This window comes from Marmota flaviventris, chromosome 16, assembly GCF_047511675.1.
Source record: "Marmota flaviventris isolate mMarFla1 chromosome 16, mMarFla1.hap1, whole genome shotgun sequence".
NCBI classification, from domain to species: Eukaryota; Metazoa; Chordata; class Mammalia; order Rodentia; family Sciuridae; genus Marmota; species Marmota flaviventris.
In genome coordinates this window covers 70,192,485-70,219,085 of record NC_092513.1, presented here as the reverse complement: position 1 = coordinate 70,219,085, position 26,601 = coordinate 70,192,485, and the positions used below count along the sequence as shown (strand labels likewise).

The 26,601-nt window shown below is 43.1% G+C and overlaps 1 protein-coding gene across 11 annotated transcripts in view; it reads left to right on the top strand.

The window, feature by feature from the left end:
• Fancc (FA complementation group C) overlaps window positions 1–26,601 on the top strand; it is a 179,258-nt gene that overhangs the window by 56,356 nt on the left and 96,301 nt on the right. For 6 of the 11 annotated variants that reach the window (XM_071602510.1, XM_027955833.2, XM_071602511.1 and 3 more), the window contains 3 exons: window positions 10,094–10,329; window positions 12,695–12,779; window positions 17,019–17,113. In XM_071602510.1, coding sequence (XP_071458611.1) covers window positions 10,094–10,329; window positions 12,695–12,779; window positions 17,019–17,113 — 416 coding nt within the window. Of the gene's footprint in view, window positions 1–8,206; window positions 8,228–9,028; window positions 9,433–10,093; window positions 10,330–12,694; window positions 12,780–17,018; window positions 17,114–26,601 lie in introns of those variants that run through there. The other 5 variants (XM_027955831.3, XM_027955830.3, XM_027955834.3 and 2 more) reach the window with 4 other exon arrangements.

Below are 26,601 nucleotides of genomic sequence, written 5' to 3'. Positions count from 1 at the left end.
GGATAATTACTAATATATTTGAGTTTAAACCCACCGTCTGACCATGTGCTTATTTATTATTTGTCTTCTTGGTGTTGGCACTGAAGCCAGGGCTAGCACATGCTGAGTCTTCCCTTTGCCACTGAGCTGGCCCACACCTGACCACATGCTGTTCATTGTCTTATCTGTTCTACACTTCTTCTTCTCTACTGTCTTGCCCTTTGGGGCGGAAGTTAGTGTTTTTTTTTTTTTTTACAGTTTTTTTTTTTTTTTACTTTGAAAATTTGGATATAATAGGGTGTCTTATGATTCTGTTAATAGATGCCCTAAAAATTACAATAGCATTCTGGAATTATTAAAGCCCAATGTTAACACAATGCAGGGACCTTAGAATTCTTCACTCTACCATTCTGACATAGTGTATTTATATATTTTAATTTCTGCATTTACTTAAAACCCCAAAGTGACATTATTATTTTTTGTACATCTTGAGCATTAATTGGTTTTCCACACTTTACCTACCATCTTTGCTGGTTTGACCTCCTTTTCCTAGCTCCGGACTTGCACCTGGATCATTTCCCATCTGCCTGAAGAGTATCCTTTGTGGCAGGTGCATGATGGAAAATTCTTTCTGTTTCAGTGTTTCAAGAAGGCTGTATTTCACTTTTGTTCTTGAAGAATGTGGCAACGGGGTGTAGAGTTTTAGGCCGACCCTTTTTCCTTTTATTGCTTTGAGGGTAAGTTTTTTGGTCTCAATGTGTTTCTTTTTTTAAAAAAATTAATTAATTATTTTTTTATGCTAATTTGTTGTGTATGACAGCAGAATGCATTATAATTCATATCACACATATAGAGCACAATTTTTAATATCTCTGCTTGTATACAAAGTATATTCACACCATTCATATCTTCATACAAATACTTAGGGTAATGATATCCATCTCATTCCACCATATTTTTTACCCCCATGCCCTCTCCTTTCCCCTCTCACCCCTTTCTCCTATTTAGAGTTAATCTAATCCTCCCATGATCCCCCTCCTAACATGAATTTCTCCTCATTTCCACTATGAATCAGCCTCCTTTTATCAGAGAAAACATTTGGCATTTGGTTTTTTGGGATTGGCTAACTTCACTTAGCATCATATTCTCCAACTCCATCCATTTACCTGCAAATGCCATGATTTTATTGTCTTTTATTGCTGAGTAATATTCCACTGTGTATATATACCACATTTTTAATCCATTCATCTATTAAAGGGCACCTAGGTTGATTCCACAGTTTAGTGATTGTGAACTGTGCTGCTATAAACATTTATGTGACTGTATCCCTGTAGTATGCTGTTTTAAGTCCTTTGGGTATATACAGACAGAGGAGTGCAGTAGCTGGGTCAAATGGTGGTTCCATTCCAAGTTTTCCAAGGAATCTCCATACTACTTTCCAGATTGGCTGTACCATTTTACAGTCCCACGAGCAATGTATGAGTGCACCCCTTTCCCCCACATCCTCGCCAACACTTATTGTTGTTTGTATTCTTAAGCTGCCCTTCTGACTAGAGTGAGATAAAATCTTAGAGTAGTTTTGATTTGCATTTCTCTAATTGCTAGAGATGTTCAACATTTTCTTTATATATATATATATATATATATATATATATATATATATATATATATATATATATAATTTGTTGATTGAAGAAGTATCTGTTCTGGTCCTTGGCCCATTTATTAATTGGGTCTATTTTTTTGGGGGTGTGTGTGTGTGTGTGTGTGTGTGTGTGTGTTCTTTATATACCCTAGAGATTAGTGCTCTATTTGATGTGCGAGTGGTAAAAATTTGCTCCCAAGATGTAGGCTCTCTCTTTGCCTCATTGATTGTTTCTTTTACCAAAAGAAGTTCTTTTGTCTGAATACATCCCTTTTATTGATTCTTGATTTTATTTCTTGTGCTTTAGGAGCCTTGTTAAGGAAGTCGGGGCCTAATCCCACATGATGAAGATTTGGGCCTACTTTTTTCCTCTATAAGCCACAGGGTCTCTGGTCTAATTCCTAGGTCCTTGATCCACTTTAGGTTGAGTTTTATGCATGGTGAGAGATAGAAGTTTAGTTTCATTTTGCTGCATATGGATTTCCAGTTTTCTTAGCACCATTTGTTGAAGAGGCTATCTTTTTTCCAATGTATGTTTTTTGGCACCTGTGTTTATTTACATAACTGTGTTTATGTGGGTTTGTCTCTGTGTCATCTATTCTGTACCATTGGTCTACATGTCTACTCTGGTGCCGATACCATGCTGTTTTTGTTACTATAACTTTGTAGTATAGTTTAAGATCTGGTATTATGAGACCTCCTGTTTCACTCTTCTTACTAAGTATTGCTTTGGCTATTCTGGGTCTCTTATTTTTCCAAATGAATTTCATAATTGCTTTTTCTATTTCTATAAGGAATGATGATGGGATTTTAACTGGAATCTCATTGAATCTGTATAGCACTTTAGGCAGTATGGCTATTTGGATAGTATTCATTCTGCCTGTCCAAGAGCATGGGAGATTTTACCACCTTCTAAGATCTTCTTCAATCCTTTCTTTAGTGCTCTGTAGTTTTCATTGCATAACTCTTTCATCTCTCTTGTTAGATTGATTCCCAAGTATTTTATTTATTTTTTATTTTTTGAGGCTATTGTGAATGGAATAGTTTTTCTAATTTCTCTTTCAGAGGATTCATTACTGATGTATAGAAATGCCTTTGATTTATGTGTGTTGATTTTATATCCTGCTACTTTGCTGAATTCATTTATTAATTCTAGAAGTTTTCTGGTGGAATTTTTTGGATTCTCTAAGTATAGAATCATGTTGTCAGCAAATAATGATGGTTTGAGTTCTTCTTTTCTGATTCGTATCCCTTTAATTTCTTTCGTCTAATTGCTCTGGCTAGAGTTTCAAGGACTATGTTGAATAGAAGTGGTGAAAGAGGGCATCCCTGTCTTGTTCCAGTTTTTAGAGGGAATGCTTCCAGTTTTTCTCCGTTTAGGATGATGTTGGCCTTGGGTTTAGCATAGTTAGCTTTTATAATGTTGAGGTATGTTCCTACTCTCCCTAGTTTTTCTAGTGTTTTGAACATGAAAGGTGTGTTGTATTTTGTCATAGGCTTTCTCTGCATCAATTGATATAATCATATGATTCTTTTTTTTTTTTTAGAGAGAGAGATGAGAGAGAGAGAGAATTTTTTAATATTTATTTTTTAGTTTTCGGCAACATCTTTGTTTGTATGTGGTGCTGAGGATCGAACCTGGGCCGCACGCATGCTGGGCGAGCGCGCTACCGCTTGAGCCACATCCCCAGCCCAATCATATGATTCTTATCTTTAAGTCTGTTGATGTGATGGATTATGTTTATTAATTTCTGTATGTTGAACCAAACTTGCATCCCTGGAATGAAACTCACTTGATCATGGTGCACTATCTTTTTAATATGTTTTTGTATGTGATTTGTCAGGATTTTATTGAGAATTTTTGTGTCTATGTTCATCGGGGATAATGGTCTAATGTTTTTTTCCCTTGATGTGTCTTTGTCTGATTTTGGTATCAGGATAATGCTAGACTCATAGAATGAATTTGGAAAGGTACTTTCCTTTTCTGTTTCATGAAATAATTTGAGGAATATTAGTATTAATTCTTCTTTGTAGGTCTTGTAGAACTCTGCTGAGAAACCGTCTGGTTCTGGGCTTTTCTTGGTTGGTAGGCTTTTGATGGTCTTCTATTTCCTTGCTTGAAATTGATCTATTTAAATTGTGTATGTCCTCCTTCAGTTTGGGTAGATCATAATGTTTCTAGAAATTTGTTGAGGTCATCGAGATTTTCTGTTTTATTGGAGTATAAATTTTCAAAATAATTTTTAATTATCTTCTATATCAGTAGTGTCTGCCGTGATATTTCCTTTTTTATCACAAATTTTAATAATTTGAGTTTTCCATCTCCTCTTCATTAGTGTGGCTAAGGGTGTATCAATTTTATTTATTTTTTCAAAGAACCAACTTTTTGTTTAGTCAGTTGTTTGAATTGTTTCCTTTTGTTTCAATTTCATTGATTTCAGCTCTGACTTTAATTATTTCCTGTCTTCTACTACTTTTGATGTTGATTTGTTCTCTTTCAAGGGCCTTGAGATGAAATGTTAGGTCATTTATTTCTTGACTTTTTGTTCTTTTAATGAATGAGCTCAAAGCAAGGAACTTTTCTCTTAGTACTGCCTTCATAGTGTCCCAGAGATTTTGATATATTGTATCAGTGTTCTCATTTACCTCTAAGAATTTTTTTATCTTCTCCTTGATGTCTTCTGCTACCCATTGCTCATTCAACAGAGTGTTGTTTAGTCTCCAGGTGTTGGAGTAACATCTATTTTTTATTTTATCATTGATTTCTAATTTCATTCCATTATGATCTGATAAAATACAGGGTAGTGTCTCTATTTTTTTGTATTTGCTGAAGTTGCTTTGTGGCATAATATACGGTCTACTTTAGAGAAGGATCCCTGTGCTGCTGAGAAGAAAGTGTATTCGCTTGTTGATGGATAATATACTCAATATACATCTGTTAAGTCTAACTTATTGATTGTTCTGTAGTTTTTATAAAGTTTTTCTTTGTATAATCTATCCAGTGGTGAGAGAAGTGTGTTAAAGTCACCCAGTATTATTGTGTTATGGTCTATTTAATTCTTTAAGTTGATATACATAGATGCCCCATTGTTTGGGGAATAGATATTTATGATTGTTATGTCTTGTTGATGTGTGATTCCCTTAAGCAGTATGAAATGACCTTCTTTATCCCTTTTCACTAACTTTGGTTTCATGTACACTTTATCTGATATGAAGATGGAAACCCCTGCTGTTTACATGGTCCATGTGAGTGAAAAAAAATTTTTTTCCCCCGACCTTTCACCTTCAGTCTGTGGATGTCTTTTCCTGTGAGATGAGTCTCTTGAAGGCCGCATATGGTTAGGTCTTTTTAAAAAATCTAGTCTGTCAGTCTATGTCTTTTAATTGGAGCGTTTACGCCATTGACCTTCTTGGTTATTATTGAGACATGGTTTGTATTCCTGGTCATTTGGTTTATTTTTTCTTTTTTAAATATTGTTTTACTTGTAGATGGACACAATACCTTTATTTATTTATTTTATGTGGTGCTGAGGATCGAACCCAGTGCTTTACAAGTGCTAGGCAGGTGCTCTACCACTCAGCCCCAGCCCCAGCCGTATTTTTGGTTTTTAACTTGACTTGGTTTCTCCTTTGATTAGCCTTTCCTTTAGTGTAGTTCCTCCCTTCGTAGATTTTCGTTGTTGTTTTTCATTTCCTCCTCATGGAATACTTTGCCAAGAATGTTCTGTAGTACAGGCTTTCTTGCTGTAAATCCTTTTGACTTTTGTTTATCATGGAAGGTTTTTATATCTCAAGCTTAATTTTGCTGGATATAAGATTCTTGGTTGGCATCCATTTTCTTTCAGAGCTTGGTGTATGTTTTTCTCGGATCTCCTGCTACTTTGAGGTTCTGGGCTGAAACTGCTGAGATTTGAATTGGTCTCCCCCTATATGTGATCTAGTTCCTCTCTCTTGCAGCTTTTAAGATTCTATCCTTATTCTGTATACTAGGCATTTTCATTATAATGTGTCTGTGTGTGGATCTATTGTAATTTTGTACATTTGGTGTCCTGTAAGTCTCTTGTACTTGATTTTCCAATTCCTTCTTTATGTTTAGGAAATTTCCTGATATTATTTCATTGAAGAGATTGTGCATTCCTATGGTTTGAATCTCTGTGCCTTCTTCTATCCCCATAAATCTTAGATCCGGTCTTTTGATGTTATCCCATCATTCTCGGATGTTCTGTTTATGGTTTCTCACCATCTTCACTGTGTGGTCAACTTTATTTTCAAGATTGTATATTTTGTCTTCATTGCCTGGGGTTCTGTCTTCCAAGTGATCTAATCTGTTGGTGATGCTGCCTATTGAGTTTTTTATTTGGTTTATTGTTTTCTTCATTTTAAGGATTTCTGTTTTTTTTTTTTTTTCTAGAATCTCTTTCTTGAAGTTATCTTTTGTTACCTGTATTTAGTCTCATATCTCTTTGATGGTGTTATCAATGGTTGCCTGTATTTTGCTCTCTTATCTCTTTTTTAGAGTAATCAATTTTTGCCTATATTTGCTCACTTAGGTCATTCTTTAATTTGCAGATCATTTTAATTATGAACCTTCTGAACTCCTTCTCTGACATTTCATCTACTGCACTTTCAATGGATTCTATTGTTGTAATATCTTGATTTGTTGGGGCACTTTCCTCCCTTGTTTTTTCATGTTGTCTATGTGTCTTCCTCTTTTGCAGTGCAGATCTGAGGTATTGAAGCTTCTACCCCATAATCTTATAGTGTTCCTGCAGGTTACCAATATCTCACCGTTAAGAGGGATATCAATGTTTATAGCATCCAATGCAACCAATATGCAGCCATAAGTCAATTAGCTTCTATTTTGACATTTACAGTTTTGTCGTTATAAATAGAAATGATCAGTTGCATAATCTTCTACCATATAGCCAGTAGGTTTGCATAAGGATTTACAGTTTCTACTGGTGACAGAGTGGCAGGGGGTAGAATGTGATGTTTATGAGACAGGATGTAAGAATACAGAGGTGTTAGAATATAGGACTAGTGAAAGGGTAATCAAAAGAATTTGGCTGTTAGCAGGAGAAAAAAGAGAGAGGCAACTCCATGCAAGGCTCCCTGTTGCCTCTGCAACAGGATGGTGACTGTGAGCTCACCTAGAGGAGGTACCTCTGGTGCAACCAGGCCCACCAGGACCTTCGTGATGGTTTTCCAGGTCCTGGCTGTTGTCCCTAGATGGAAGTGGCTGTGTCCTTTGTTAGTGGTGGCGGTAGTGTCAAGCCTGTTTTTGGGCTTGATTTTGGGCTTCCAGGCCCCAGTGCGTGTCCCAAAGTGGAAGCTGCCCCAGATGTAGATGGCAGAGGCAGTAGCAGAGGTAACTCAAGATGGCGGTGGAGGTGTCCCGCGGTGGAGGCAACTGTTTGCAGAGATGGGGCTGGAAGGATGGATCGTAGGGTGGTATGGGTGGCCTGTTTGGTGATATAGCAGTGTGGTATGCAGTGCTGCCTCCTGGCACTGTCAGATGTCCCACTGTGGAGATTATCATGTGGGGAGGGCTGTGGCGGTGGCCGCAGTGTCCCAAGATGGAGGTGGTTTGGGTGGAGCCACACGTTGGTGAATAGGGAACTGCAGTGTAGCTCGGTGTTTCTCTCCTCGTTTTTGTTTGTCGAACAAGTCTCCTGTTGATTCGACTTCTGTTGGGCCTCTGTGACACCCCGCCTTCCAAGGATGCACAGCCTGAGATACAGTCCCACAAGGCCACACAGCAAGGAGGAGGGGCAGTTCTCAGAGCAGAAGTGGGAGCATATGAACCAATCCACTTTAGCCTTCTGTGTGGGAGGAGGGAAGCACTCAGCCTCCACCCACTATTGTCATCCTGCAGCCACACTGTGTGGGGCCAGCTGATTCTGTGAGCCTTGCCACCTGGAAGATGAGGCCACGCCTACCTGCACGCCTCACAGCCACTTCAAGAAAAGGCGTGTTGGCAGCCGCTCCTCTTATCCCGTCTGTCATGTCCAGCTCCCAAGGAAAAAGTGACAAAGCACACAGTTTAGAGAGTTACTGGACATAGGAACCAGAGAGGGTGGGGAGGCTGGATTTGTCAGAGAGGGAAGCGGAAATAGCTATGATCACTGTGCAAGGGCTCTGATGGAGAAGTAGACAGTATATAAGAACAGATGGTCAGGTGGCCACAGAAATGGTGCTTGAAGAAAGAACCAAACGGAAACGCTGAGGGTCAAGATGAAGAAGTCTTCAGTGGGCTCACTAGTGGATGGGACATGACTGAGGACAGAGTCTGTGAGCTGGGTGATATCTCAACAGAAACCGAACTGAAAAGTTAAAAGAACAAAGATAGGTGAAACAGAACTAGAACCACCCACAGCACATCCAAGAACGAGGGACAGCAGCAAAAGACATGGCGCGCATGTGATGGGAGTCCACGGAGGAGGAGAAGTATTTGAAACAGTGATGACTACGAATTTGTCCAATTGAGGTTAGACACCAAACCACAGATCCAGGAAGGTCGTGAATCTGAGCAGGATAAATATCAGGACAGCGACACCTAGGCATATCGTTTTCAAACTCTAGGAAGGCAACCTGTGAGAGAAGGTTTGTTGCCAGCCTGCTGAGCTGTACAGGCCGCTGGTGGAAGGGCCTGCTCGTGGGGAGGCTTGGTGTGCTAGTGAGGGGTGGGGGACTGGTGAGCTGGGGGAGAAGCAAGGGAGGCTGGGGAGTACGGAGCCTCCTTTTGCAGGGCCTTGAGCCTCTGGTAGGGAGTTCGTGCTTTCCTAACATGGAGTTGGACCTCTTTCCATGAAGCTGTGGCAGAGGGGTCATGAGCAGAACAATGTGCCAGTGCAGTAACACACTTGCAAGAATTGTTTTTGCCTGTGTGGAGAATGAATTGGAGAAGGACAAAAGGAAGCTGTGACACTCCAGGAAAGACACAAGGCTGGAATGGTGGTGGCAGTGCCATGTAAGGAAGGGTGCAGTCAAGGCAGAGCACATGGCTTTACTCAGAGGTAGAATTGACAGGTGTCGTGATGGCCTGGAGGAGTGGGACCATGAGAGATGGGAGGAGACGGGGCCAGTGCCTGGATGTTTGCCTGATAAGGGCCATTTTGACAGAAAGCATGTTTCCTCTATTGTTGAAGCACTTTTTGTGTGTTTTCTTTTTTCATCTGGTCCTTCTCAAAAATCATAAACTGTTAAGTACCATTTTCATCTTCTTGGTCTAGTTGTTTTTTTTGTTTTTGTTTTTTTTTTGCACTGAAGCCAAATTGTGCAATCTTCTTAAACTTTGACTCCTTTTCCTGTTTAGTAATGGGAACCTCCTTTGTTGATGTTTTTGGTGTTTGACTAGGAGCATTTTATCTGTTAATTATTGCTGCCAAGGATTTAAACTCAATTGATTTACCACTCCCAGTGAAGTCTCTCTTGAAATGAGATTCCTGAGTGTCACCTCTGCCCCAGGAAGAGCAAGAGTCTGTGAAAGCTGCACCTGTGGAAGAGCCTCCCTTCTGGCCACCCTGCTTCCCATGAGGAGACACTGGCTGGGTGGGGGCCCTGGAGTCCACTGACCCAGCTCCCCTGTAGCATGTGGTCCCTGTAGACCCCCTGTGCTTTCTAACCTGAACTTCAGGGGTAGGAAGGCAGACTCAGGGGAGTCTGAGCTTCCAACACTGGAAGCTGTGGGGGAGGGGTCATGAGCAGAACAGCATGCCACATGGCACTGCCACCACCATTCCAGCCTTGTGTCTTTCCTGGAGTGTCACAGCTTCCATTTGTCCTTCTCCAATTCATTCTCCGCACAGGCAAGTATACCGGCTTACTAAGTGGAATTTATTACATTTTATTAAAATATGGCTCTTTCTTGTGAATGAATTGAGAGCAAGTGTGTGAAACATATTTTAGTTAAGCAGATTGTTTAAATTGATACATGTGGAATGGAGTCTTTTATGTTTTCTAAGAAATAGAGAAACTGGGAAGAAAATCTATTAGTCGGTAATACATAGAGATTTATTTCACACCTAAATGAGAAGCCAGAAATGCATACAAAATATAAGAATTTCAAAAACATTTCTTAGGCACTGACTACTATTAAATACCCATGGATGTTTTTGATTTCCCATTACATTAAAATTCTCAAAGGAACTTCATATTCAGAACATTTAAAAATAGCCCAATCTTAAAAAGAAGATTTAAAGTATTATCAGCTGTGCTTTTTGTACATAATCAGCACGTGCCTATGGGAACTATAATGACTTCTAATCTAATGATACTGTTCATGATAAAAAGTTCAGATGGTAAGAATCAGGGCCACAGCTGGGTGACACATTTCTGAGGGATTCAGAGATGACTCCAGCATTGAAGGCAGGCAGTTTCAGTCTCCGGAGTCCCCTTCACCCATGGGTGGATCATGAAGGCACTCGTGAGAGAGGCTCTCTGAGTGCGTCCTTGCACCCTTTCTTACAGATCCCACGTGTGCTCAGTCCCTTCAGTGCTGGCAGGCTGCTGTGGAGCGACGTCCATTCCCTCTTTCTGACATGGCCCAGGAGTCTGGAGACCTGGCGTCTGACTGTCAGTTCTGGCTGCAGAAGCTCTCTGGGTGGGACCAGGCCTGCACTCTGGAGACCCAGCAGGACACCTGTCTTCACCTTCCTCGGTTCCAGGAATTCCTGAGACAGATATATGAAGCCCTGAAAGAGGCGGTGAGTAGTGGACCAAAATAGTGAAATTGTTTTATGACATCAGGGACTCCACCAGATGCCACCAGGCCACAGTGCTGTCCAGGGTTAGAGACTCTACTGACCTTGTGCACTTAAGGATTAGAAAGATGAGTTTCCTATGGTACAGCAGACAAGAGCCGGTTTCCTTCTCTGATTTATTTTTATGTTCGTCTTTTCTTCTTGGTAGCTGTATTGTCATGAGACTTTCTGACCAAGAAAGTTTTTATTTTTTCGTGTATATGTTTTCTTTTTTACTGTATGCCTGTGTGTGCATAATTTAAATTTTTATTTTTTTTTTGTGTGTGTGATGCTGGGGATAGAACCCAAGTAAACACTGTACCCCTGAGCTACACCCCAAGCCATGCAGGTTACTTTTATTTATTCTCAATAGTTTTACTGGTACACTGTAGTTGTACATATGGTGGGTGTGGTGTTATGTATTTGTCCATGCTCACAGTATAACATGGCCAGTGTCATTCCCCAGCATTTCTCTCCCCTCCTCCGTCTCCCTGGTTGCTTTCTGCTCTACTCATCTCCCTTCGCTTTTCATGAGGCCCCACCTACCACCTTTCTTTTCCTTTTTCCTCTCTAGCTTCCACATATGAGAGAAAATATACAACCCTTGACCTTCTGAGCTTGGCTTATTTCACTTAACATAATGTTCTCAAGTTTCATCCATTTTCCTGCAAATGACATAATTTCATTTTTCTTTATGGTTGAATAAAACTCCATTGTGCATCTCTACCACATTTTCTTTATCCATCCATCTGTTGACAGACACCTAGGCTGGTTCCAGAGTTTGGCTATTGTAAATTGTGCTATTATAAACATGGGGACCCATGTATTGCCAAGAAGGCTATTAAATAAATAAGACTCTGATGCTGTTTTCAAGTAATAAATGGGATTTTTTTCAAAGCCTTTGTGCCCTTCACATCTTGAAGAGTTCGCTAAAGTGCTTACCCTTTCCTCAGCCCTGTTCTCAGGTGGACTGTCCTGAGAGGTACTAAGATCTGTTCTAATACTCAGACCTGACTGTTAAGATAGTAGGGTCTCTTCTAATATTTCAAGTGATCTTTTCTAATAAATATTAGAAAAGATCTTCACTATTGTTAGTAATCGTTTGTGAAATATTAAGTTTTCTTTTTGACAAAATATTGTTTGATTTAATAGATATTTTACGACAGCACGTGTTTTTTTATTATAAATATATCATTTGTTTTGTATGTACTTGTAAATTTCAAAAAGAAAAGGCAAATCATTTGCTAATATATATGTTCTCATGTTATGCTTCCCTGCCATTAATCAAAGAAGCAAGTAGGAAATTTGAAGAATAATTCTGTTGATAATATGAGTTCACGTGTCTTTGGAAATCAGAAGGGCAGATACTCTGTGTAGTCAGATGTATGTAACTTGACCTTAACGTGGTCCCAGAAAGTCTGGGCCAGCCTTGGTGCTGAGACACACGTGAGGAATTTATTGCTGCAGCAGCAGGAAATGCTTATCGTTTCAACTTACCTGCACATTATCTCAGTTGGGTCTTATTTTTGAACTTTCATGAAAGGTAAAGAAGTGGGAAAAGGGCCAATTGTACAACAGCACGTGTATTTTTTAATCTTAGGCTGTTTTCTATTTGGTTTGTCTCAAGGTTTAGGTTGTTTTAGATTAAGTATGATGTCATTTAGCATACAGCAGTCAAAATTGTAATGAGCAGAGATTGGTATCTTTGGGCTCTGGCTGCTTTCTTTCTCTCTCTCTTTTTTTCTTTCTTTCTTTTTTTTTTTTTAATACAAATTCCAGAGTTCTTGTTCCTTTAAACATTCTTTGAAATAGCCTCACTGGAGCTGGATTAATAATGTTCCTTATTTTGCTAGAGTTAAAAAGCAATATGAAGATATAGGATTATAAAGTTATTAATCACCAATAGTTCTTAAAACTCTTACTCAAGCCAGGCATAGTGGCACACGCCTGTAATCCCAGGGACTTGGGAGACTGAGGTAGGAGGATCACAAGTTCAAGGCCAGCCTCAGCCACTTAGCAAGACCCTATCTCAAAATATAAACTAAAAAGGGCTGGGGATGTAGCTCAGCGGTAGAGCACCCCTGGCCTCAAACTCTAGGAAATAAAATAAAATAAAGCTCTTATTCAGCCTAAGTTATTTTCAGATAGACTAGCCTTTCCTGACTACGGTTTAGTAGGATGCTTGACTGCTTGTTAGACTGTTCGTGAATTCTTTCCTGAAGATTTTCTCTTTTTTGTCTGCTTTTCTAAAATACACCAAGTAAGGAGCATCCAGGCCGCTTCCCTTTGTGATGCCCTTTTGCTGACCAAAGCTTACTTTTCTTTTCAGGATCCTACTACGATCATGGAAAGATTCCCCACAATCCGTCAACTGTTAACAAAAACCTGCCAGAATCCTTTTATCTTAGCATATGGTAAGGATCCAAGCTGTGTCTTCTCAAAACACAAACTTGTAATGACAGTTTTAATTTCTGCTTGAACAACATACAGAGACTTAATTATAAATCTTTCTCTGGTTTTCACTTAACAAGTGTATTTATTGCTGTATTGCAGAAAGATGTCCTTTATTGTGTGTGTGTGTGTGTGTGTGTGTGTTTGTGTAGAAGACATGCATGCACATGTGCACACACACCCCCTCCTGCAGATCCATAGAAAACAGGCCTCCTTGAAACAGAGGGCAGAAACTTACAGGTGATTGAAACAATAATTTTTGTCCGTAATCACTTTCATCACTTCATCTTTTTTTAAAAAAATTATTTGTTCTTTTTAGGTATACATGACAGTATTTTGACATATTACGCATACGTGGGGTTTAACTTCCCATTCTTGTGGTTGTACGTGATGTGGAGTTTCACTGGTCGTGTATTCATATATGAACATAGGAGACTCATGACCGATTCATTCCACTGTCTTTCCCGTTCCCATCCCCCTGCACCTCATCTTTAACTCCACGTAAAGTGACTAACAATACCAACTTAATGTCTTTGTTTCTCAAGATAGTCTGTTAACTCCCAAATGGTTTCCCGTGTTGTAAAATCATTCTTCAGAGTCTGAGTCTAGCCATGGCTTTGCTCTTACATAGGGGTGACATTCTGGTTTTATGCAGTTTGAGAAAGTTGAGGACGTGTAGGGCGGGGGGTAATTCCTTCTCTGGCTTCCTGCCTCATCTGCTGTTTCATCTTCCTCAACAAGTCACAGACTTTGTGGTCAGGTCCTGTCACTGACAGTGCCTGGGGCCTTGGGGTCAGGGCCTGCAACTCCTGGGGTAAGTTCCTTGTGCTTCTCTTCTCCCTTGTCTCCTTAGGTCTCCTTTGAAACAGCCTTCCTGGGGTGAGGCAGGGACCTCAGTGTCCCCACAGCCCCCAGCATCTTCCTCTGGTGTCGCACTTTCTCACTGTTGGATGCCCCGGAAGACTGAATGTCTCTGAGAGCAGGAGCTATGGCCTCCTCTTTGTCTTCCTAAGGCCTGGCATGGGGCAGAGCAGGCACCCCGAAGGAGCACTTGCCTTGGGCTGACTGTATTATTAGCTCACGTAATATTTGCTTTTCAGATTTTTGAAATAAAAGATTAATTGAATTATGTAACAATATTAGAACCAAAGATAAAATGAATATTCCCCTTTGATATTTTAAAGAGTTGAAAAATTTCCCATGTCTATCCTGTCATAAGTGCTTAGAAGAGCGAGGCACTAGTGGGAAGGGGACACTTCTACACGTGGCCCTGTGAGCACAACGTGTGGGTCACTGCACACTCTGCCCCTCGGCCTCCCTGACTCCGCCCCACCCTCTTCTGTTCTGCCTCCTCAGGCCTCTTCCTCTCCTTCCTCCCATCACCTCCTCTGGCTCTTGATCCGCCTTGGCAGATGAGTGAGCCAGCGCTGTTTGCCCACAAGGCCATGCTTCCCTGCTCCAAGTCCATGTATTGTAGTGAGGCCAGTGTCTCAAACATCTTCGACCAGAAAGGCATTTGTATACATGTGTATGTACAGTCGTGCACATATGTGCTTCATGCATACATGCTCACTCACGGGATCAGACAATTCATGAAAGAATGCTCATTTTTATGAGGAATCTGTTTTCACTGTGCTGTTTAAAAAATGGTATTCATGACCCAAAACTGATTTTACAACCCCTTGTGTAGCATGACCAGACATTTGAAAAACACTGAGCGAGGCTGATAGCAGGAGAAAGGAAAAGAAGCTGTTGAATGATTTCTAGTTACCAGCACCCGTGAGATGCTTTGTGGGTCTAATAATTGCTTTTTAGAAGAAAATTGGTTTAACTTTCCATATAAAAATAAACTCAGGGGAGGTAAGAGAGGAGGCACAGGAGGCTGGGATAGAAGAGGGAGGGGTGAGGTGGTGAGGTCCAGAGGCTAGGGCTGTGAACAAGGAAGGCAGAGAGAGAGAGAGAGAGAGAGAGAGGGTTTATGGAGCCTAAACCCAAAAGACGGTGTTTCCCATGTGTTGAGCGGTTCTGCACGCTCAGTTCAACAACTGTATAATTTTTAATTTTTCTCTTTCTTAAAAACAAAAACAAGAAGAGCCATGGAAACTCCTGTCCAGCATATGGGCCTGCCTCTCTTTGTCCAGAGTGAATGCACTGAAGTGCACAGCTAACCAGCTCCAAGCTTTCTCCGCTGTGGTGATTCACAGACACAAGCCACTGCTCTCCTTGCTGAAGTTACGAGCACTCGCTCCAGGCAGTGGCGCTCGCTGGGCAGGCTTCTCCCCAGAGGCCCTGAGATGAGGGCTGGAGCACCTTTGGGGCACTTACAAGAGAGGGGAAACTTCCCGAGGCTCATTTCAGGGACTGTAGAGCTTAGTGCAAACTGAGATTCAAAAATTGAGTGGTGGGAAAAGAAATATGCAGCATACATTTACCACCTGATGTTTTATATCTTGAACTGAAATTCCAGATGAAAACCAAATTCTTCATGTTTCATTTCTAGCTGTTAAGACTGTGACGCCAGCTATTTCTGTTGAAACAGTAAGCACCTGTTGTTTAAGCTGCTCAGTTGCAGAGGTTGGGAGGGGGAGGCCGGTGAACAGGGAGGGCCAGGGCTGCTGCTCTGCTTGGACACCAGGGCAGAGCTGGATAGCCACGCAGAACTTGGGAGTTGTGTGCAGAGGACATCACTGAATAAAATGGTTCTCCCTCTCTCCATTATTGTCTTCTCTCTCCTCTTTTGATGTCTTCATTTCCAAATGGCTTGTCTCTGTGTCTTCCTTGTCTTTTTTATTCCCTTTCTCTCTCTTTCTCTCTCTCTCTCTCCCTTTCTCTCTCCTTCTGCTTCTGCCTGGCCTTGGAGATGCTGCTCGTCACGTTGCTTTGCTCTGGTCCTGGCTGCTGCTGAGTCTGCATCTCACTGGACCCGTCTGTCACACTTGCTACACGAAGCTGAAGGAGCCTAGCATCTGCCGAGGTTAAATCACGCGACTCTTGAAGTGAAGGGATCCCAGGCCAGCCAGTGCCTACTAGTGCTTCGTGTGGGCTCCTAAAAGCCAGGGGAAGGATGGACGGCCCTCAGAATAGCCCCTCACCTGTTTGTTCAGAGAACTGGTTACTGGGCAGGCATAGCTATGAATGTTGATGGGGGTGGGTGGTGAATTTACCATTAGCACCCTTTGCTTAGTGGTGAAAATACTGACTGGCGTCCTGCAGTCAGTATTGTGTTCTTTTCTTTATGAAGGAAGCCTTTAGAAGGCTGTTTATTGGACTACAGAAAATGGGAAGGAGAGTGGCAGGGGATCCTGCCCAGAACTGACCCCAGGTGCCCGCGGCCTCTTTGTGAAGTCCGCCATTACTCTTCTCCAGCTCTGGTGCTGATACCTTCAGTTTTTAGGCCTCATTTTTGTTTATTTTTTAAAATTTTTATTTATTTTTATGTGGTGCTGAGGATCGAACCCAGCACCTCGTACATGCTGGGCGAGCACTCTATCGCTGAGCTACAACCCTAGCCCCTCTTTTTTGTTTCTTAATTGAGTTATAGAATCTCTACCTGGAATGGAATCCATCACCACCAACAGAAAAAGAAAGTGGCTCATCAGATAGAGGTTCCTGCCAAGTGTATGATTTCAAGGTTCAGGATTTCCATCACATTTTCAGTGAAGTTTTAAATTTTAAAGAATAAGGAGCATGTAACAAGCTTCTATTTTCTCCAAATCATTTGGTACTAAAATGAATATGTTTTAAAACAATCCTTTATGTTGAATTTGTTTTTAACAAGCAAGGATATTTTGGCAAATTAGAAAATTAAGAGATTAAATTGGAAATGCTGACTGGCTTGCCTATGGCAGTTATGTTGCCTTAAAAAGGCCGAAATTACTAGTGGTTTGAAATATGAAATGAAAAGCCGCTCTCAAGAAAAGCCGACTTCTTCCAGTTCTTTCCATATTTTAAGGCCCTGTTTGGCTTTAAAAATTGCTGCTGTTACAGAAAGGGACTGACCACACAAGAGCTAAGCCCAAGTGAGCCCGAGCCCACAAGAAGAGGAAACCCGCAGGAGAGGCTTCACACAAGCTCTTGGAGGCCTTTTCTGTGAACTAGTTTTGAGATTTTTCTAAATGATGTTTTAAAAGGATTTTTTTTTAACAGTTTGTCTTCTTTCCCCCATTTGATAAAACCATTAATTTTAGTTTTCTTTCCTACAGATGAAAGCCAGAAAATTGTAATATGGTGCTTATGTAGTCTGATTAACAAAGAACCACAGAGTTCTGCAGAATCAAGACTTAACTCCTGGGTTCGGGTAAGAGGAAATCTCATTCTGCACTGTTTTGAAATAAGATTACTTAAAGGAACAGCCTTATTTTTTTTCTTTCTTCTTTGGGGAGGGGTATTCAGTTCTGTGATGTTTTAGACGCTGTTTCAAGCAGGCCCTTCACTGTGGACACTATTTTTGCTCGATTATGAATTCCAGAAGACATTGGCTCTGGGTCAGCATGAACCTCTCCATGCTGACAAGACCTGAGTGGTCTTGAAATGCCACTTTTAGGTAACTAAAAGAACCATTTTTTTCCTAGCAATTACTGTCTTTCAAAAAATGATTTCTCCTACAAACCTAGTTTAAATCCTTATGGATTTCCTCTTCAGCAACTTCTCTGCCTGTCTCAGAACCTATTCTGGAGCAAATCTAAAATTCAGAAGTGCCCAGGGAGCAGCAGTCTCTATTTTGGCTCCCATAGTTGGTACCTGTGCCAGTAAGCTCAGCGACCTGTCCCTGGTACTTCTACCACTGCCGCACACACTGTCAAAGCCGCAGCCTGCACATTGGTCCCTTAGAGCAGCTTCCTGGGCTCCCGGTCTGTGTCTGCTTCCTCTGAGGGGCAGGCACAAGTGGGGATGTGGTAGGGCTGGCCATGGCTGCCCCGCCACCAGTACTGTCCTGCTGCCTTAGCCGAGGACTCCGCTCAGTGTGCATGTGGTTCAGATTAGCTGCTTGGCATCACGAAATCAGCCAGCCGGCCTAATCACCCGGTTTCATCTATCAGCCTGACTGGTGATGTCATTACCTTCAATACTCTTGACGATGCCTTCGTTTCAGACAAAATTGCTACTAGAGATGACAAAAAAAGTATTTGTATTTCTCTATTGGATTCAAAGAAGAATAGAAGGAACACTAGAGGTGAAAGGGATTGGGCAAGAAACAAATACAAAATCTAATTGGAATTTGTGTAAATGGCTGAGGAAAGGAGAACTGATAAATGAAATTAGAGAAAAAGGAAGATGTAAAACAAGGCTATGAAAATAGAACATGTGTTTAGGCTTTACTTTTTAAATTGTTGCTTTTATTGGTGTCTGATGTTTTAGAGACTATTTAATATGTAATTTTGCATGGGCTGACTCCTTAAATTCTAAACCAGGCCATCTAATAAAGAGTTTCCAAGGTGACTCTGTGAACTTTCTTCATTTAGCTCATGACTTTATTAGCCTATTTAAAAATTTCTAACTTCAAGTTTATCCTTGTTTTTTTCCTTGTTTAGTACTTGTCTACTTATTAATAGGCACTCGAATTAAGTGTAGCATAGGGAGAGAAAATTAAAACACTTAATCGCCACCTTAGGGAACTCACTGACTGGTGGCCAGGTCATGCCAGGACAGTGTGGTTGGGTGGTTGGTAAAGCTGTGTATAGGTGTGATGGTGACACAGGGGGCACTTGCCCAGACATGGGGGCTTGGAGACAAAGCCTGTGGTGGGGGTAGGGTGGGGTGGGGTGGGATGGTACGGTACCAGATGCAGGTGCATAGTGCTTCCCCGGGGTGGGGATCTGTGGGGTGCAATGAAGCATGGAGCTGGGGAGATGGACCTCAGTACCACTGTAAGGAGGATTTATTTTATCTTAAGGGTGGTAGGGAAACCATCAGAGTATTTAAACAGAGAAACCATTTGGCCAGATGTGAGGTTTGGGTACTAACAGCTCTTTGGAAGAGCAAGAAGGTAGCACTTTGGGGGCTGTTGCACAGTTAAAGGTGAGAAATCATGAGTGCCTGAGAGAGAGAGAGAGAAGGGAGACAGTATTTATACCCTGTTTTATTAAATAAGGTAAAATCCAAAAGAGATCCTGGCAGCTTAAGAGCGGCTGTCCTGAGGTGTGGGTGGAGATGTGCAGAGGAGAGTTGAGAGTTCCCTTCTCGGAGAGGGAGCTGACTGCTGATGAAGGGCTGGAAGTGAATGGTGAATGGGGAACATGGTGTGGGAGCCTTGGGTGAGGCCAGACCACCCAGTCAGGAAGAGGGGCTCCAGAGAGGAGCCTTGGAGCCCTGAGAACGAGTCCAGGGACAGGAGGGAAGCAGGAGCGCCTGCCTCCAGCAGTTCCCATTCCTGCCCAGTGCTTCGAGCAGGGTCAGCAGAAGTAAAGTATATGCTCCTGTAGATCTTCTATTACATTATAAAATAAAAAAAAAATTCCAGACCAGTTCTTGTTTTTGTTTTTGGTACCAGGGATTGAACCCAGGGGCACTTAACTACAGAGCCACCCCCCCCCCCCCAAAACACACACACACCACCCCGCTTTCTTATTTTATTTAGAGACAGAATCTCACTGAGTTGCTTAGGGCCTCCCTAAGTTGCTGAGGCTGGCTTTGAACTTTCTATCCTTCTGCCTCAGTCTCTTGTGCCATTGGGATTACAGGTGTGTGCCACTGCACCTGCCCTAGATTAATTCTTAAATTTGAAAATGTTATCCTGGGTTATCTTTTTAACACAGAGAAGAAATAAAAATTCTGTTTGAGGCTTGGATATATGTTGCCACATGTTACTCTGGAAACACATTGATAAGGTTTTTGGAGTTTCACTGATACTCAGAATGTGCTATCAAATAACATGATCTGAGTGGCTATTTTTACAGAGACTGGTTAAGGTCACAGGACTCTCTCACACCTTTCAGAATATTTGATTCTTGAACAACTTGATTTTACTGGTGAATGCACTGAACACATACTTTTGAATGTAGACTGTTTGCCAGGCATTGTGATAGAAGCTAAGGACAGAGCATTGAACCTGAAAGAGTCTGCTCTCTTACAGTCAGAGCGGAGTTTCCCAGGCCTGCCAAACTTAGGGGCAGCTTTTCCTCCCTGGGTAAGAGGGTCCCACTGCTGTTTCTCACCTGGATGAGAAGAAACAGTAGGGTGCCATGAGCAGAGGGCCGCAGGGCTGTGCTCTGTCCTCAGTCCTCTCAGCAGGCAGTGCTGAACAGCGTCCAGCTGGCTTCAGTCTTCTGTTTTCTCCTTCTTTTAAAACCTTTAAAATTACAAAATCTAACAAACATGCAGAAAAATGCACAAAGCATAAATGTCAAGCTTAACGAATTGTTGCAGACTAGGAGCTGGGGTACATTTTGCCTGGCTTCTAGATGCTTCCTGCTTCCTGCTGGTATTCCCCTTGTTTTCCCCCAGTAGTGACCACTAACCTGACTTTTATTTGTGTTGCTTTATGTTTCTATCACTGAATTATGCAGTCTGGCTTGTTTTTTGTTTTTTGGTTTTTTTTGATAGAAATGGAGGAATACAGTGTGCATTCTTCTGTGTATGATTTATTTTATTTAATACTGTGTTGCCAAGATTCATCCATGATGTTGGGTACGTGATTTGTACTTTTTATCCACTCTACTTTTGATGGGAATTTGTTTCTAGTTCGGGGGAATTAGGGTCAATCTAGTGTCTGAAGCGTGTATTTCATAGACAGGAGAAATGGCAGGGTGTGGGATGTGTGTATCCTAATTTTACTGGCTCATGCTGATTTTCCCCCTGGTAGTGGCAGCAGCTTCAATTTCTATGGTCCACACATGAGGGTTCCCTGTCACTTGATCCTGTCAGACTTCCAAGCCTCCGGTTACCCTGATGGGCATGTGCTAGTGTCTAGCGTGGTTTTTGTTTGTTTTTCCTGAAGTTGAACTTTGATTTTGTCAAATCCCTGTTCAAGTTTCTTAATTGTTTTCCTTCTAAAATTTCTTTCCTTGTTGGTTTGTAGAAACTCTTTATGTATGTTGGACATAGGTACTTTTGAAGAAACCTCAGTGTGGCAGCTCTTGGTTCCAGCCTGTGACCTGTGTTTATGTTCCTTTACTGTCTTTTAAAGGAGGCATTATTTTTAGCTCTATTCTAGTTAAACTTACGGCTCTTTCCCTTTGAGGTTAGCATTTTACATCTTACCTGGGGAATGCTGTGCTCCCCGGCCGTGTTACTTTCCTTGTGCAGTTCTGGGGTCCCCCTGCAGCTGTGCTTGTGTGAGCAAAGGTCAGAGTTGGCTTTCACACTGTGTCCCTGTGGCCGCCCCATGCCCAGCACCACTGGTGGGAAATCACTTCCCTCTCTCTATATATGTTACCTTTGTCATGAGCCAGGTGTCTTTGCATGTGCAGGTGTGACCCTGAGTCTCTCCCTTGGTCTTGAGGTGGTTAATTGTATGGGTCAACTTGACTGGACCATTAAGTGCCCACGTGTTTGGTCAAACATTATTTCTGGGTGTTTCGATGATAGTGTCTTTGGATGAGAGTAAGCTGGTAGACTGAATAAAGCAGATAGCACCTCCCTCGTGTGGGTGGGCCTCATCCAGCCAGCCCAAGTCAGTCAGTTTGGTGAGACTCTCAATGGTCACTCTACCCTTGGAAAAAATGTATTTTTATCAGCTTTATTTAGAGTCACCTTTGGATGGGATTGAAGTGCAGCCCCCAGGAAGGGGAGAGGTGCCAGCCTTCCCTCCCTGTCTGCTCAGTAGTGTTATTTTTAGTCTCTGACTCCTTTGCAGGGATCTCCTGAGCTGGGGTTTCCCGTGGGTAGCCCCCCCCCCCCCCTCAGGAGCTGTTCCCTGCTGGTCATGTGGAAGTCCCAGTGTGTGAATGAGAGGGAGCAGGGACTCCAGGGAGCCTGGCAGCCCTATGTGGTGGACTCCCTCCTCTTTCCTCGAGATCCACTTGAACTGTTTGTGGCCTGTGGCCGTCTAACATCTGGACTCAGGAGGCAGTGCCCATTAGGCAGACATCTGTCTTGTCTCATGCAGTCTTTCCAGCGTCATCTTTGTGCATCAGTGGGCGATCCCGTGTGCCACCTGGTATCGGGTCCCCCGTTTCTATCCATGTGCCACCTGTGTGTGCAGCTTCTCCTGGCCTTCTTGGAACCTAATGACTTTCCCTTTCCCATTCTGTTACCCGCTCCCCAGGCTCCCCGCCCCAGGGTCTTCTGCGTCCTGGGATCCTATCGCATAGACTGCACCCCTGCCCGGGGTTTGTGCTTTGCACACATTCCCATTCCTGAGCTTGAGGTGCATTCTGACTCCTGCCAGCCTGGTCCAACTGGGATATGATAACCCAGAGAAATAAATACCATCCTTGTCCACGTTTGGATGCAGTGTGAAAAGGAAAGTCTCATCCTTCTGGAGGGTGATGAATAAGAGACCATAGAGGCAGGTGGAATTCAGGGGGCACGTCCTCTCCACAGCTCCACACTGTTCTTACTTTTTAAATAACAAACACAATGCCACTGTCTTTTTCTGCATCAATTGTATTTATTTGACTTTCTACGACCTCTTTTTTTTTTTTTTTTAAATGATTAGTTGGTGGTTGGATTTTCACATTTAGGTTAGGTGGTAGTAGATGTTCATTCATTGCTTTTCCAGTGTCCATCCCCCTCCTCTTCCACCTTCTTAACAGTACTTTCAGCTTCCCAGCTGTCAGTCGTTATCTGGGGTGAGGGTTATTCTTGCCAATGCCTGTGGTTGGTGGTTCTTGGCTTAACCAACACAGACTCTCCATTCCCTGGGAATGGTGATAGGTCAAGATGGGCGTATAGCCCAAATTGGGCCAGTCAAGGGCAGTAAGATCCAATCTTGTCACTTGTTTGCCTAATGGGGGCAATGGAGTGTCTCTTTCCTAATGAATGTGAATTTTAAGTTGCTCATGCTCCAGAAGCTGCTGTCAGTCACTGTAGGGCACGAGATCAGAGCCTCCTGGAGAACTGGAGTCGGTCTTGAGGAAGGAGCAGGGAAAAGAAAAAGACGAAACAGGTCATGAGGATGCTGCCCACATCACTCCTACTGGACTGGGTCTTGCAGTCCATTCCCTTTTCTCTTGGAGCCAGTTTCATTCAGGACTTTGTTCCTTATAACCAAGAGCATCTTGAGACAACAGATTTGTTTTGGGCTTACTAAACTATTATTTGTAAGAGTTTTGAAACTTAAGGTCACATGATGTAATTGTGGGGGATAGTCATATTAATTCAAAGGCCATATGAATAAGTAGTGAGTTAACAAAGTGAAGGTGGTCATGGTTTTGTAAGAATTGCTTTAGTTCAGATTTGATTTGTAGTTCATGGTTGCTTTTTCCACCACAGCTTGTTAGGGAAATTATGTGTATGGGAGAGAAGGCACCTTCTGCCCAGCCTCAGTCTGTTTTATTCTTTCGCACAATCCCAAAGTAAGTTCATAATAAGTTGTTGCCTCACACTCATTTTCACTGCAATAGACTAAAATGGCATAAACCCAGTAAGTGAACGTCACCATAAAATCTTGCCAACAGAGAGCCAGGCCTGCAGGTGACACCTTTGTTCCATGTCATAGCTTACTGAATAATAAAGGACTGGCAGATAATTTTTAAAAAATTTTTTCCTTTGATTTGAATTACGTGAAACCTCTTTTTTTTAGTTATTTCTGAACTCTCTATTCTCCACATTGGGAACGTTCAAATATAGTGTGGCCTTGATATTATTTTAGAAAACTTCTTTGCAGTCACCTTTCAAAAACAAATATGTCTTAGATATCTTGTGGACCTGGTTTTTACTTTTGCAAATATTGCATGGAGGCCATCTCAGAAAAGCAAAGCACCAGGACAAACCAACGTTCTATAAATAGTATTTTATATGCAGCATCCAGAGGTTCAGGCTTTAAATCGAAAGTAATAGAAGGTCAGAGTGTTAAAATGGAGTTATGTTACTCTGATGAGGTTAAATAATTTGTTTTGGTTTTTGGTCCTGGGGATCAAACTCAGGGGCACTTTACCTCCATCCTTGGTACTTTTTATTTTTTATTTTGAGACAGTCTTGCTACATTGTTGAGGCTGGCTTCCAACTTGTGATCCTCCTTCCTCAGCCACCTAAGTTGCTAGGATTACAGGTGTGTAACCTCCTGTAGCTAGGTTAAACAGTTTTACTCCAAAATTTTGTCCTTTGTTCATGCTTGAGCCAGATGCAGTGTAGAAGGTACAAGGTGTTGTTTCCACAGAACCCGCGAAACCAGCCTTGTGACCTGGTGAAACCACTTTCTCATAAGGAAAGCGAGTAGACTCCACACTAGATGACAGCTAGTCTGCTTCAACCAGGGGTCCAAAGCTCACCCAGCATGTGTGACCTACATTCATGTATGAATTGAAAACCTGAAGTAATTAAGGAAGGAACCATCTGTCTCATGTTTGTCACTTACAGGATGTTCAGCTCCACAGAGTGGGTAGACTCTTCGCTTATGGAAGGCACAGCATAGAAAGTTACCGAATTAATTAAATATAATTAATAAGTTAGAATTTTGTTCCTTTACCCCCAAATGTAGACTACCAGAGTTTTACGTTTTATTTTGACGTGACTGTTACCAGGTCACATATGAAAAGAGACAAGAAAGAAGTATAAATCGGTGAGCCAGGGAGTGAGCGTGTGGGTGTGTGTGCACGCAGAGCCCCAAGCCTCCATCTCCAGGACGAGCTCCCCCCTGGGCTCCGCCCACACACAGACCATCCGTCGCCCCCACTTGAATGTCCCTGGGCATCTGAAATTAGACACATCCCAGAAGAACCTCTGAAATTTCCCTGAAACGTGTTCCCTCCATGGCTGTTCCCCTCCTCAAGAGCAGCTCCGTGCTGTGGGTTTCTCAGGGCGGCATCCCGGGCTCCTCCTGGGACACCTCTCCGCCTCTCTCTTCCGGTCTCTCAGTGGCTCTGTTGACTGTGTCCATGACATGTGTCCAGGTTCTGACCACCTTCCCCTACTCCACAGTGTCCCCTTCTTCATCTGCAGCACGCTGCTCTCCCAGGGCCATGGTGGGATCCCTTCTGTCTTCCTCTCTCCCTTGCTCTCCTTTGTCCCAGCCAGGGACCCTTTTAAAAGCGTCTTTGCCCAGACCTCTCTGGTCCTCTTCCATCTCATTCAAACTGCCACGCAGAGTCCATGCCTGGCTCACGAGGCCCTCCCGTCTGACCCCGCTGTCTCACTGGGGGACTTTGCTCCAGCGGCCTGGTGGCCTCCTTGCTGGACTCATGCACTGCCCACATCTTCCTCCCTAGGATGTATCTGCCCTTCAACTCTTCCTTAGAGAGCCACTGGCTCCTTGGGCCCCCTCTCTGGATGCTACTCCGACACCACCTGACCTGTGTGGCCTTCATCTCAGACACTCGCTCTCCTTACTATGACTTAACTTTTTTCTTAGTGCTGATGGCCTGCTGACATACTGGTAGTTTTTTCTGTCTCCCTGCTTCCTCCCAATGGGGCTAGAAGTTTGGTGAGAGTCAAGACTGTTTCTGCAGCCTGAGCCTCTGCCTGGAACGTAGTGAACGCTCAGTTGTTATTTGATGAATCCATCATTCCACGAATAGGGCTTTAGGTAGCAAGGTCGGTGTTGTGCTGGGGAGGGAGGGATGCCTTCCAGGTGGTAGCCAGGGAAGGAGCAGATAGACAGCTTGGATGTGGTGAAGAGGAGGGGCTCGGGCCTGTCAGGCTGGAGAAGACACTGTGGGGAAAAGTCAACTAAGGTGAGAAGAATGGTTTGGTTTGTGGCAGCTTTTGGAGGGCTGTGACTGCCAGCCTGAGTTTGTTTATCAAGTCGTCGTCTAGGGTGGTCAGTGAAGTGAAGCCATGACTCGGCAACGTGGAGGCACAGTGTGGAGGTTTGGGGAAACCAGTCCCTCTGAGTTCTGAGGGAACTGAGTTCTTCTGAGGGAAGAACCAGTTGAGAAATACTGTCCCAGAGACAGTCATCAGAAGTCAAACTGCAATTCTCTTCCTCCCAAAACAGATTTTAAAATGTGGCCTGCGTCTGTGGTCCAGTGGACCCCTCTGGATTCTGTAGGCAGACCTGCTAGGCACAGGGTGCTGCCTGGCCAATGGTGCAGCAGTGGACTAATGGCAGGGGTGCTTTGGGAGGGACAGTTGGGCACGGGAGGGGCAGGAGGTGGGGTGTGCAGAGGCAGGCGTTTAGCATCCCAGGTGCAGGCTCCATGCCAGTCCTCACTCTGCTTCCAGGCCCAGCATCTGTCAGTCATTGGGATGCAACGACTATGGGGCAAGGTGTCACCTTGGGTGGGGCAGAGACAGTGGAGGGTTGATCCGGCTCTCACATCACAATGTCTTTCACCAGTATCACAATGACTCCTTCCCTACTTTTTCCTCTCAGGGAATGAGGTGGACATTCCATCCCTCTAAGAACACCTAAGTGTCCTCACGAGTGGAAGTACCATTCCCTGGGAGTGTCAGGGCAATAGGAGGCAGAATCCCTGGAGGAAGCTCCGAAGGACGTTGGGATCGAGGAGCAGGTTGGGCAGCCAGCAGCTGCCGCTCTCTGCCCCAGGGCACTGGCTGATGGCACAGCACACAGAGCGAGGTCTGATCCTCCTGCACCCTCCCTGCGGGTGCTGTGCCTTCACATCTTGGGACCCTAGTTCAGGGAGTACAGTGCAGGTTGAGTCCCCTGCTCTCCGTTTGTCATTGAATGGAAGTGACCGGGACCAGACAACCAGGAAAGAGAAGCCATGGCCAATTGCTTTA